This window comes from Diceros bicornis, chromosome 7, assembly GCF_020826845.1.
Source record: "Diceros bicornis minor isolate mBicDic1 chromosome 7, mDicBic1.mat.cur, whole genome shotgun sequence".
Taxonomy (NCBI): Eukaryota; Metazoa; Chordata; class Mammalia; order Perissodactyla; family Rhinocerotidae; genus Diceros; species Diceros bicornis.
Genome location: NC_080746.1, coordinates 60,318,465 through 60,332,997, shown reverse-complemented (window position 1 = coordinate 60,332,997; position 14,533 = coordinate 60,318,465). Strand labels below are relative to the sequence as shown.

General features: G+C 36.5%; 1 protein-coding gene and 1 pseudogene across 1 annotated transcript; one reads left to right on the top strand and one right to left on the bottom strand.

The window, feature by feature from the left end:
• Positions 1-2,344: 2,344 nt before the first annotated feature.
• Positions 2,345-3,287, top strand: LOC131409030 (olfactory receptor 51A7-like; annotated as a pseudogene).
• A 6,500-nt stretch (positions 3,288-9,787) lies between these two features.
• On the bottom strand, positions 9,788-13,631 carry LOC131407983 (olfactory receptor 51T1). Its single transcript, XM_058544566.1, has 2 exons — positions 13,421-13,631; positions 9,788-11,065 (listed from the first exon to the last, which is right to left on the bottom strand). Exon 2 carries the CDS (start codon positions 11,044-11,046, stop codon positions 10,063-10,065), a length of 984 nt encoding a protein of 327 aa, XP_058400549.1. The 5' UTR covers positions 11,047-11,065; positions 13,421-13,631; the 3' UTR covers positions 9,788-10,062.
• Positions 13,632-14,533: the final 902 nt, after the last annotated feature.

The following is a 14,533-nucleotide window of genomic DNA, read 5'->3' as shown; positions in this document are numbered from 1 at the left end:
ATACCTGCTGGTGTCCTCAAAATTGCTTGGTGTTGTGTGGGAAGCCTCCCCATACACACATGTTGGAATTGAGTCCCAGAACCCTTTTGGTCATAATGTACTGAAATAGTTGTTAAATTTATATCAATAAGTAATAAACATGAGATTCACATTGAAATGGATCAAAACTATGGAGTAACTAGGTATATGTTACAGTTTTTGATATCAATAAGAATGCAAATACATAATTCACTGTGATCCTTAGATTCTCAGGAAATGACAAAGAGCAAACCAAAGCATGAAATTTACCTTTCCACATCCTCAAATCAGAGAAATTTTTCTCATAGAATTTATGGATAATACCTGCTTTGAAAGAAGGAGAGAAGCTTTAAGCACCTACTCAGAAGGAGGGAATAATTCCCAAGATCAGTTCAGTTAAATGGAAATCAATTCAGTTTAATAAGATCTGATTAGTAATGATTGAATGTGTGCTATTTTCCAGGAACTGTGCTTGGTGCTGATAATATCAAGATCATTAAGACACAAACTGCGATCTTATTGAACTTACTGGCTACTGGAGAAGGCAGACAAGTAAACAGCAAATCACAGGACCATTGTAGTACTGTAATTGAGTTAGAATGCAAGTTACAGTAGAGATACATAGACTCTGCTTGAAGTGATCAGGATGGAAGACTTTGAGGAGCAAGATGCTCCTCAGTTGACCTAATTAGAGTTGCCAAAGAGCTGATAACACTGTCTTAAATGATCTCTGCATACTTTCATCCTGGGGATTTTATAGGTTAGAGAGTGGCCAATACCCAGATCATGACATAACCACTGCTTTATCCTTTTGAGAAGGCAGCTCTGGTCTCCTGTAGGAAGATTTGTCCTTAATGACTAAGTCATTAGTGTCTCATTCTGAAGGATGAATTGGTCGGAAAGCTTACGTTTCTGATTTCTAATAATCAAGAGTCCTCTGACAAATCCCGAGCCTCTCAACTAAATCCTTACTTTCTGTAGGCAAAAGGGGTAGAAATTGGTATGCTTTATGTATCTTGGAACCTCAGTGTCCCCAATGAACTTAATTCCATACAGCAAGAGAAAACTCTCAAAGGTGCATAGTTAACTGAGTCATCTGTGAAAAAAACTCTATAGTTGTAGAACATCTATTTACCTTATGATGTCAGAAAAAAAATGGATCTGGACAATACCAATCTCCCTCATCACCAACGTACTGTGTCTCTAACCTTGCCCCTCACCATGGCTGGCCTATAGTCTGGTTGACTAAGCCACTTTATATCTATGAGAGCCTATGTTGGACTGTAGAGAAAGTCCAAGAATCTCTTCTCTCTTCCCACATTCAAGGATGGAGAGCACTGATGTGGGTTAGTCATTGTTAAGGACATTCCATCTGCTTCCATACAAGAATATGGTATTATTCACGGAACTATAAGAGAGGGTTAACAGTTAAGCACACATGATCTGTTTTCTGTCCTTTCTTTCCACTGCTTCCTGTGGAGAACTTGTGAGTTAAATCAGCTTTAGAAGCTCAAGGCTTGGCCTGAAAAATGTTTGGAGCAGAAGACTCTAGAAATTGAATAAACTACATATTATCTGCTCTGTTAAAATCTAATTCCTACACTTTCCACTGTCTTTTTTTTTTTTTTTTTTAATTCTAGGCTTACTCTGGACCAAGCAAAAAGTTTTATTATAGTTCAGCCTGACTGTATAGAATTTTTCATCAGATTGGGGGTGAGGAGGGGAAAAATCTAATAGTTAAAGAAGAATTTATTTGCAGGTCATTGCTTCCTATGTGGGTGTTTTTTCTGAGGATCTTATGGAGAAATGTGATTGGTCAAAATAGTACCTATATTCTTGGTCCTCTTGTCAATTAATATTATCTGACTCTAATATCAATAGTCTGTTTGGAAGAAATTCTTCATTCTTTTATTCCTTGATATAAGAAGTCTTTCAACATTGTATTTTCGAGCCAGCGCTGATTTCAAGCCGCTCTCCACTTCAGCAGCCCGGGATTCGGTTCTCGGGTGCAGAACCACATCACTCAGCTGTCAGTAGCCATGCTGTGGCGGTGGCTCACATAGAAAAACTAGAAGGACTTACAACTAGAATATATAACTATGTACTGGGGCTTTAGGGAGGGAAAAAAAAAGAGAGAAGAAGATTGGCAACGGATGTTAGCTCAGGGCAAATCGTTCTCAGCCAAAAAAAATTATATTTTCTTTGTTTATGTCTCAGAAAAAAGTGCTGAAAGGAGAGAGATGAGCATAACAGACCTATGTTGAAAGTGTCATTTCAGATCTGGGAATAAATACTTTCCAACTGATTCATCACGCACACTCTTAATTCCTCTAAAATTGAAATCACTACCTTCTTCCTGATTGGAATCCCAGGACTGGAGCATGTTCATGTATGGATCTCTGTCCCCATTTGCCTCATGTACCTGGTGGCCATGCTTGGCAACTGCATCATCCTTTTTGTGATCAGGACAGAGACCTCACTCCATGCACCCATGTACTATTTCCTTTCCATGTTGGCTGTCTCTGACTTGGGCCTGTCCCCCTCATCCCTCCCCACTATGCTAAAGATCTTTGTTTTCAATGCTACAGGAATTTCCCCAAATGCCAGCTTTGCTCAAGAATTTTTTATCCATGGCTTCACAGCTATGGAGTCCTCAGTGCTCCTGATCATGTCTTTTGACTGCTTTTTGGCCATACGCAACCCTCTGAGATAGAGCTCTATCCTTACCAAAGACAGAGTTGTCAAAACGGGCCTGGTATTTTTCATTAAAAGCAAGCTCTTAGTGCTCCCATTTCCTTTCACTCTTAAAAGGTTGACATACTGTAGGAAAAGCCTACTTTCTCACTCCTATTGTCTCCATCAGGATGTAATGAAGTTGGCCTGCTCTGACAATACAGTCAACTTTTTCTATGGTTTCTTTGTTGCCCTCTGTATGATGTCAGACAGCATGTTCATTGCTGTGCCCTTGTATTCATCCTGAAGACTGTGATGGGAATTGGATATCATAAGGAGCAGCTCAAGACCCTCAACACCTGTGTCTCCCACATCTGTGCTGTGCTCATCTTCTTTGTTAGCTATCATTGCTAGCTATCATTGCCTTGGCGTCCGTGTATCACTTCAGCAAGCACAAGTCCCCAATGGCCATGATACTCGTTGCTGACATTTTCTTGCTAGCACTGCCTCTGATGAACCCCATTGTATACTGTGTGAAGACATGGCAAATTCGTGAGAAGTTTCTGGGGAAATTGGGTCTAAAAAAAAAGGTTTGAGAAAAAGTGAGGCAGGGTCAGCCAAGAACAGAGAGTAAAATAACATCTTCCTAAGCAAAGTACTATGGATGATTCATTCTTATAATTCTTAATCATCCTTATAATTAGTACAACATATGGGCTGAGCATGGAAGTCTATGAGCTTAGGACTGCCTTGGGCATTGACAGGTATGCATGGGGCAGTTTTGCATTATTATTAAAATCATGCATCAATACACTGATATAGAATTTTAGTTACATTGCTTACAGCATAGGGATAAATACACACAGATGTAGAAATTTTACCCCCTTATACAGAATAAATATTAAAGGAACTGGAGGTTAAAGGATGTTACCCCAATCCAGTTATTAATTTTCTTTCGGGCAGCCTTCAGACATGTTGTATTTGTTGAGGGTCTTTAGTCAATTTAAAGCAAATTCTTGATTTACCATTTAAGTGAAAGAAGTCTATTGTCAAGTATGAGTTGGTTGAAGATTTTCTCCCTTTGCTCTTTCCTTAATCAAATAAGGACTACTATTGATTCTCTTTTACCTTAGAGCTCTCGTAGCCTTGAATCATGATAATAAACTCTCTCATAACACTCTTTAAGACAGAACAGATTTTTTCTACATATTACAACAGGGTTCTAAGAAGTCATAGTTACTAAAAGGAAAACAGAGGGACAATTCTGCTATTGGTAAGACATGGGAAAGCTAGTGTACAGTAATTTTTAAAGCACTGATATTCTTGATTAACTACTCTAAAATACATATTCTAAAATAATGACTCTCATGCTTGTTTAGGTACTTAGTATTTTGAACTATGGTACATTCAGTTACACTAAAGGAACTAGAAATAATTTTAAACCAGCAAAAATATTAATATGTTTAATATACTAATATATTTAATATACTTAATACATATATTAAGCAACATAAAGTCATATACATGTGTATATGGTTCAGTTAAAAAAGTAAATAGCCAACTAAAGATGATTGGCTATCTCAAATTATTTTCCATAAAATTCATTTGTTTCTTATTCATCTTTTATTTGTGAGTATTTAGTGGCAAAGGTATAAAACATAAAATTTAGAATAAGTCAACCAACCCTTAACAATTTTGTATTATGAATTGGGAGAAAACTATAGTTAATAAATTTCAATGTTTTACTGCCTGAGTTGAACTCACAAATAATTAGTATTATTCTTGTTTCAAAGAACAATTTTGAAAAAGTTGTTCTCTCATGGTTAAATATTCTTATAGATTTTCTGTCCCCAGGTGAGGTGAACTGAGTTCTTATTGTTCAACAGCTGACCCTATCTAGATGCCACAGCCTCATCAGGGTTGGGAGGAACAACCTTTCATGCTTCCTTTTAGGTTGTTCCCAATTATCTTATAATTATTAGTTCACACATCTGTCTCTCTTACGTGTATTTTGTTTGCTTAAAAGAATTGCATCCTTCAAATTTATTAGTGTATCCCCAGTATTTATACCATGTGACATCTGGATAGTAATCTGACACATTTCCTAACTCGTTTTGAAAAATAAACAATAATAATAACAACAAAAGATCATTTGACATCTCAGAATATGATGATAAATTACAAACATACAATACATATGGAATGATAGAAAACCTATTGCCAAAATCGACAAGGATTAACATAAATTTTAAGTCAAAGAAGCTGCCCTGAAAAACAGTTCATATCCTGCTTAAGCACAAGAAAAAGCAAATGGGTTGTGATGAAAGAAACAAGAAAGGATACTTATCCTCCTTTTAGTATTTGCCTTTGACTTAGAAATTTAAATCTTTATAAGACAGAAACAGCTTAAGGCGTAAGACATGAATAAACGTTGTTTTGGATCAGAAGAGTGAATAGGCTAAAAATTGTCTGTTTTCTTCAACTATCATACAGGTTTAATGCATTTCCAATCAAGCCTCCAGTAACATTTCTTTGGGAATTTACCAAAATAATTCTAAAAATAGATTTACAAGAGTAAAGTGGAAAATATAAAATATATAGAAATTATAATGAAGCTCCATATGATAGTGACATTTATTAAACAGCTATAAAATTGCCTGTAGTTTGCTCAATAAATCAATGGGAAGAAAAAAGAAATAATAAACACATTGCAATGTACCATCCATGATATGAACACCTAATACATAGCTAAGGAATAGCAGAACAATATTTTTTTATTTTAATTTTTTTATTGAGGCATAACTGACACATAGCATTACCTTAGCTTCACGTATACAACACAATGATTCCAAATTTGTATATACTGTGAAATGATTACCACAATAAGTCTAGTTAACATCTGTCATCATGCATGGTTACAAAATTTTTGAAAATAGATTGATTACTTAAATAATAGTAGTAGATAAAATTACCACCATTTACAAAACCATATTTATGTGTGATCTTTTATCAGACACAAAAATAAACTAAGCATTAAGTTCAAAGATAACTTAAAATTCTACTTAAATATAAGTAAATAAATTAAATCATTTCTGGATGGGAACAATTTTTAAAGAAATAACAAAAACAGAAAAGGAGAAAGGAAAAGTGTTACATGTTTTTATTAAAAAGCAATTAGATATATGAATAACAATTAAATAGTTATAATTTAAAAGATAATAACAGTAGGATATATTCAGTCCTTATCAGGTACCATTTACCTACAATAACTCCATTAACTTTTGCTAGAACATGTGAAAGTAGATTTTGTTACATCCCCCTGTTTTAGGGATTGAGAAGTTAAAGCTTTGAGAAGTTAAACAACTTTTCCAATGACGCAGAACTATAAAGTATTAGGAATTTGAATCTAAACCCAGGCAGTGTTTCCAGAGCCTACAACATCAACCACTATACTATAGTGTAATTTTGCTACCTTCTAAATTTAATAATTCACTTTCTAGTAATTTAAGAACATAAACAGAGTTGTGATCAAATATGTCCTTATAAAACTATATATCAAGAGTTATTTTCATAATAAGTATCCTGGAAACTAATGAAATGTTAAATGCTAGGAAATGGTAACATAAACCATGATATACAAATATTATTAAACATTATTCACCTATGCAACACAGCATCAACAACTAAGCCATAATTGCTAAGCATTGCATTTGGTGTTAAGGAATAAATGAAATGTAAAACATAGGCCTCCTATCAAGGAGCTTACACTGTGGTGGTGGGAAGGACAAGTAAATAAATAATCAAATCTGCTGAGTTAAGTGTGGTAAGCTTACGCACAGCTTTAAGAAAGCACAAATAAAAAAATGGTGGCATACCTATTTTAGTGGAGAATCAAAGGAAAGCTTCCTAGAGGAAGTTAAGTCTAATAAAAATATGATTTAATACAAAGTAATGAATAGGATTTATTATCCTAGTTTATAAATATTTGTGTGTATGTGCACGTATTTTGGCTTATTAAAAAAAGGTTAGGTTATATATCATAAAATCTTTCATTAGTAGGATTGTCAATGATTTTTGTTATCTTTTTAGAAAATCTCAACATATTCACAAAATTTTAATTATATATAGTATACATATGTAATTATATGTGTATATGTATATGTGACATATATAATTAGAACAACCTCCAAATATATTAAATACATTCCTTGAAAGGGAAACAAAACACAAATTCATGTCCTATTAACAATTACCATACGGATGAAGTACACTGATGAAAATGTTTTCGGCGTTAAGCAGGTGAGTTGCATTTGAGCTAGATATGAAAAACACATTTGGAGCAATAAAAGATTAACACACATATGGAAGACTGCCTTAGATACTGACCATCATAAAACTGGAAGAATGATTGTACATTTCTACAACTGTTCATCTAAAACCCTTGGAATTCAAAATTTTTCATACTTTTAAAAGGTCCTATGACCTTTGAGGTATTACCCTGTATTCAAGCAAAGCTATATTTCTGAAGTGAAATGTGTGAATGTTCACTCAATGAGAAATAAATAATGACCATAAATATATTCATATCAGTTCATGTTAGCTTTTCTACCAATAACATTTTGGCAACAAACTAATGAAATGCAAAAAAAAAAAAAAAAAGTGTTTTTCCCAATGTTTTCAAATTCATGAATTGTGAATGGAGTTGTAAATCTACAAAGGAAAACTTTTACAAATGTCTTCCAAAGAAGCAATTAAAAGCTGTTGATAGTGGTAAAAACTGATGAGGAAAAGTTTGGATGGCTAGTTAGGATGTGGTCTGGGATGTCTGCTCTGCCACAGGTTGATTTCAGTGTCAGAGGCTCTGTTGTAGTGTGATGCTCTCTAAGGAAATTACCTCTTCTTTCCTGTTTCATAGTTCTTCATCTCTACTGGCCTTTCTTAGCTGCTGTACAAGCTCTCTTCCATCACTAGGCACAGCAACGCCTGGGCTCAAAAACGTAAATATTGAAAAATATGAAGCACTTTAGATCATTCCCTGTAGCCCTCAGAGAGTACCATGTAACCTCATCTAGCACTTCTAACATGCTCAAATCTGACAGTTTTCTCTGCCCTACCTCTTTTCCTCCCATTCTTATCTAAATTAACCTATCTAAAATCCTTGTCTAAATTCACAAATTCTCTTACTTAAGTCTCTTTTCTTAAGGTTGTTTTATTCTGGGCTTACTAACATGCTGTGTGACTAAGAAAAAGTCTTTTATCCTTAATCCTTGCTCTGAAACAAGATATCTAGAAACTAGATGGATCTTGGGACTCTTAAACGTTTGCATAATAGTTGTACTTTATCCTGTTGAAGGGGATAGAACTAAAGAGACATAGCAATGTGAGAATGGACAATTGTAATTTGAAAGACTGAATTGTGGTATAATGGAATACAGATTCTTCCCACAAAGTGTGTGAGGCCAAGAGAAGTTATGGCTATAATGCTGGCCTTGGGGTCTGAAAAACTGAGTTTTATTTCCAATCTCATTACTTTCTGGATAGTCCCACACTGGTTTTTCTCCACTTAAATATTAGCTTCCACCACACACTCTCATGTGACCAGGGAGATATCAAGAGTACCTGAATATGCTGTACAAAAATGAAATCAGAAAAAATAACTTTAACTATAAATAATAAGTGGATATCATTAGAGATATCTATCACTAGAGAAAATGGGTTGGGGTTTGGGCAAAGCTGCGTCAGAAAGGTGTCAGTGCTTGAGCTGAACAGAAAGCTGAGGCAAACAAACTAGAGTTTGGGAGTTGTACTCCCTGTCTGCCAGCAGTAGAAAATTGATCTAGGAGGAGGAGACAGGTAGCTCAGATCAGAATTTCTGCTTGGTCCACCGTGTTCAGATATGCATTATCCTGAGTGAAATGAAAGTCTCATAACTCTATGTGTGAAAGAAAAGTTAGAATTCTCCCAACATCCTATCAACCTTGTCCTGAGGTTACTTCTTTACAAAACAAATATTGTTAATAAAGGTAATCCAAAGATTTCCTATTAAAAAAGCTTCCAAGTCATTGTGCATTTCTACAGTGAGAAGTACACCAAAAGGTCGAAGAGCCTAACAGCTAGGTAGGAAATTAGTAACCCAATAAACAAGGGCAAAATATCAAGGCGCAGTCCTGAGGCAGAGCAGACACTGAAGAGGGACTATGCAATCAGAATCAGGAATGTATTAGAAAATCTAGGAAACGGGAAAAATAATGAAAGGCAGTGTGCGATTATATATATTGGACTCATTGGAGGTATAACAAATAGCAATTAGAACTGTGAAAGTTCACTTTTGCTAAGGAGAAAAGGGATTAAAGAAAAGATAGAGGTCCCTGGAGTGCATCTGTGAGGAGACGGGGCTCTCTAGAGGTGACTCCAGGAACTGAAGCCAGTGTGCAAGAATTTCCTAGTTTTAAATTGCAAATTTCTATGTGCGTGCCTTTGTGCACACATGTAACTTTTCTATTTACCAGTTCAAGGAAAAATCTTCATTGCTCCCTGGGAAATTTGCACACAGAAACAAATGATTTTGTTCAGCTGAAAGCAAAAATAAAATTACAGTGATTTATTTTTGGTCTAAGAATTACTGTTTTTTTTTTTTTAATTTTTTGTTTATTGCAGTAACATTGGTTTTTAACATTGTAAAAATTTCAGGTGTACATCATTGTACTTCTATTTCTGCATGGACTACATCATGTTCACCACCAAAATACTAATTACAACCCATCACCACACACATGTACCGAATTATCCCTTTCACCCTCCTCCCTCCCCCCTTCCCCTCTGGTAACCACCAATCCAATCTCTGTCCCTATGTGTTTGTTTATTGTTGTTATTATCTACTACTTAATGAAGGAAATCATACGGTATTTGACCTTCTCCCTCTGACTTATTTCACTTTGCATTATACCCTCAATGTCCATCCATGTTGTCACAAATGGCTGGATTTCGTCGTTTCTTATGGCTACACCAATTTGCAAAGGTACATGCACCCCTGTGTTCATTGCAGCCTTATTCATGATAGCCAAGAGTTGGAAGAATTACTGTTTTTAAGCAGAATTGCTCAACTAGAATAAACGATCTCGTTGTGCTTTCAGTGTACACAGAAGTCTATGTAATTGTTTTGAAGGTTTGAGGGACATATACACAATTAATTTAGTTTTGAATTGTAGGTTTTTTTTTAATTCTTTGATAAGCTTAGGGGAAAATTAATCTCTTCTTCTTGCTCTTACAATTTAATGAAAATTACCTCAGTAAACAAAATGCCTGAGGATGACATGGATCCAAATCCCTTTCCTACTTAAATACAATTTACGTACTAGCGAACTCTCCCTTTCAATCCCACCCTCCTCTAAGATCCCTCACATTGGGGCCCCGCAAACACTTAGAGTGGAACAGCTGGAGCATAGCCTGGCGGATCGTCTTTGTCTTCAAACTATAAATGATAGGATTCAGTACAGGTGGTAAGAGCAAATAAATATTGGCCAAAGTGCTACAGATCACCCTTGGGGTGGAGCTGAGGAGGCGGTGTGTCAAGGACAGGCTAATCATCGGCACGTAGAAAACAGTGACAGCACAGATGTGACAGACACAAGTGCTGAGAGCTTTTTGTTGCTTCTTAGGGGCCACAATGCTCAGGACAGTACGCAGAATCAGGACATAGGAGAAAAGAATGAACAACAAGTCAGTGCCAGTCAGGTAGAGCTGAAGAAACATGCCCAAAAAGCTGCTGATCCATGGGTTGGAATACGTGTATTTGATCACATCTGAATGGTAGCAAAATGGGTGGGAAAGTTCCTGGCCTCCATGGAAATCTACATTCTTCAAGGCTAGAACCAATGGAAAGATGAAAATTACTTGTCGAAAGCAGATGACCAGTCCAATCACCATGATCATCATATTCGTGAGGAAAGTGGCATACTTCAGTGGGTTACAGATAGCCATGAAGCGGTCAAAGGCCATGGCTACCAGCACTGAGGACTCCAGGAAGGAGAAGCCATGTACAAAAAACATTTGAATGAGGCAAGCTTTAAAGCTGATCTCCCGTGCATGAAACCAGAGAACCCCAAGCACAGTAGGGAGGGTCGAGATTGTCAGACATAGATCGACAGCTGCCAGCATGGAGAGGAAATAGTACATGGGCTTGTGGAGACTCCGCTCAACAATGATGACAAACAGGATCACGCTGTTTCCCAAGAGGGCAACGGCGTAGAGACAGCAGACAGGGATGGAGATCCAAACATGCGCAAGTTCCAGCCCAGGGAATGCAGTGAGGAGGAAATTGGAGGAGGAGGATGTGGTGTTATTGTAAATTACCATGGTGGGTTGAGGACACGCCCTGAAAAGAGAGACAACAATGATGGTGATTGTCATATTGATCCTTTTTTCAAGCCCTAATTCTTTTATAAACTCTTCCTAAAGTACCCATTTGTTTCTCTGTATTCCAAATCCCCAATCTAATTATGGTACCTACCACATAATTCTACAGTATCTTGAATTTTTCTTTTCAGAATCTGTCCCCATTTTTCTTCCTCTCTCAACTATAACCATCAATTTCTCTAGGCCCATCCCCACCCTACTGCTCAGATTATTCCTGACTTGAAGTAGAAAATGCTTATAGACTTATGTCACACACATGCACACACACCAACAAAACAACCACCACCATAATTATAACTGATGAGTCTTTGTATTAAGTCTCCAAGCTACGTAAGTTTCTCCAGAAATAATGGAGAAGCACATAAGAGCCACTGGGCACCTGTGGCAACGTACTCCGTGATGCCCTTGCTGGAAGTTGGTCTGGGATATTGTACTCAGATGTATCCTTGTACCCGAATCATCAGCCACCCTCTCCTAGTAGAATATATTAAGAGTCTCCTTTTGGTATCAAGGCTTCTTTATTCCTTTTCCTATAATAGAATAGTTCCTATAATTCCTCCCTTCCCCACTCCACCTGTGTATGGGACTTAGATTCATCTTGTGCTCTAATTCTGTTTTTCTGTGTACTTTTCCAGGTCTACTGAAATAAATGGGTCTTGTTCTCCTTTTCTCCATCTTACACTTTGGGGTACTCATTTCTACTCCTTCTCATGGGTATCTAGCATATGACTTTGATTGTTAGTTATTTTCTCCCCCTTCTCTGGTCTACTGAGGATGGGCATAGAACTAATCACTTGTTACTCCACAGGTAGAAAAAAAACACTAGTTGTTTTTTCTGCAATAATATTTAATATTATTATATTATACATGGTTAAGAAAGAAACTAAGAATCAGGAAAACTAGTGCCAAATGAAATATGGATTATGAACACGCTGAATTAAACCAGCCACTCAGACTCTGAATGACTACTAAGCCAGTTACTGTGCTGATGGCCATAGAGACAGAAATAAGTAAAGAATAGTTTCTGCATTCAAAACTCTCTCCACCTAGTGGAATGAGTAATGTGCGGAGCTAAGGAAAAATATTAATGAAGGGCTATTACTATATGGGGAAATGAGAGAAGATTAGCCAGAGAAGAAAACAGAAGGCTACTGAGATTTCTGTTTCATTCTTCTTTTTCTAAACCTGACAAACACAGATTATTCAGAGTGAATCTCCTTCTCTGTGATAACTATCCAAAAATCTTTCTGCAACACAAAATCACTCAATCTATTGACCCTCCTTCAATAGTACTTTACATTTGCTTTTTATAGTACTAAAGTTCTATCGCTTGATCACATTTCTTTCTTCCTGTTGAATACTGGCTCCCTGGGAACATAAAATATGTGTTTACCTTTTATTTTCTCCAGAGACAAGCACAGTGATTGGTGTATAATAAAAACTCAAAAATCTAATTTACATTAGATGTATCGATGGATGGATAAATAAATTATAGATGGTAGAGAGATGAATAAAGACTAGATGAAAAATATAGATAGATCCTGGAAGTTTTGAGCGAAGGATGAGCCAGAGGGAAATCATTTCCCTAGACACCAGGGAACATAAGGAGACTAAACCTCCTCTCATCGACTGGGAGAAGAAGGAGGGTAGGTTAAGAGAAAAGGAAAAGTATTAAGATTTTTTATATATGTCAACATTTGCTAACTACTTTATATAAAATTTTATATAATCTCAGGAAAAATTGATACAGGTATTTTTCTCCTATTTTAAAGAAAGGAAATGGACCTTTCAAGGTAAAATAGTATATTAAAGGTAAAATAGTTAGATACAGATTCAAAATTCAAAACCAGATTCACTAACTCCAAATTTCTTTATTTTTCATTAAACCATAGGCCATTAGAGAAATCAGGTTTATGAGAGAAGTTAAGCAGTAGGGTAGTGTAATTTTCTTCTTTTAAAATACAAGAATTGTTTATATTCTATTGTATATCTAAATAATTTACAGGAGGGATAGGGATGAGAAATAAATAAAGGCGAGAACATTGTACTCATGGCAAATTTAAAGAAGAATATTTGTAAAGTCAGTCCATGTGTGTTTAAAGATATGTGTGAATGTCCGCATGTGTTTGTATTGTGTCTCTCTATACACTGATGTATGTAGAGAGGAGTTTAGGAATGCAAGAGTAATTGAGATACAAGAGAACTATAAAGCATACACCAGTTATCTTCTGTTCTTTGAACTATATCTCGTAAAGGACAAAAAGTTGACACTGGATGATATAAGGTGGTAGGAGGAAAGGAGACAATGACTCACCTTGCTGCTGAAGAACTTGTTTCCTATGGAATGCCGATATGTAGACAGGAGAAGGATGAGAGAAAAGCTGAGAAAGTTGAGACCTTTCTCCTAGATCCGGTAAGCTTGTATACTCTGGAACCAGCTGTAGGACAAAATTCAGTCTCTCGATTTTTCAAGATTTTCTCTGCACTGCTCACTAACCAGAAGAATAGGCTAGTGCTTTTTATTTTCAGTTCTCCATATGACTGGCCAGAAAAAAAGTAACATCTACCAATTCATATACAGAAGGCTAGATTAAATGCCTTGGATAAGATCCACCTAACTCAATAACTTAGTGATCCAAAGGTCAACATCCCTGCTTTCTGATATCAATAATGGTGTAGACTTGTCCTCTTCATTTACCAATCCCCACCTTCTATTCATTTCTCAACACTGAACTGTATTCTCTCCACAATCTGGAAACTGCCCTGACAGCTCCAGGCCATGTTAACCTCAAACTTCCCCTCTGCTTCTAAATCTCTGCACCACTTTGTGCTTGGATTTTTCATTGGACTGTTAATAATGAGGTATGGCTGATATTGGTAATTTGTATATGCAAGTGTCATCTCCTTTATCTGCCTGGAGTGTGAGTTCCTTAAAAGTTTGTGCATGCCTGTTTTTCTTCTCTCGATGTTAGCTATTGTAGTAAGATCTGGAATAATAGAAAGCTTCAATTAACAACATTGAGTGATTGCTGAAAGGTCTTGGCTACAGGAAGAGAGTTCTAAGTCCTATCTCCTTTTTTCTTTCTTCTTTCTGTTCCCTCTTATCCTCCATCTCCTTATCTCTATTTCTTCTAGGCTCCATTACACCCCTCCATTTCTTCATCCCACCTTACTTGTAGCTCCCACCATTTCATTGCTCTTCTCACTTGCCTCCTTCTCCTAGGGTTCTTCACTCTTTAATCCCTTCCCCGTCCATCCATCCATGCACGCTTCTTACCTGCTCACATCAGCAGGAAACACCATCAACTTCTCTTCGATCTCCTCACAGAACAGGGACTAAACCAGCTCTCAAGGGTGAGGGCTTTATATAAAGCTCAGTAGAGTCACCAGACAACAGAGAGCTATCTTCATTAGTGAGTGTACAGGT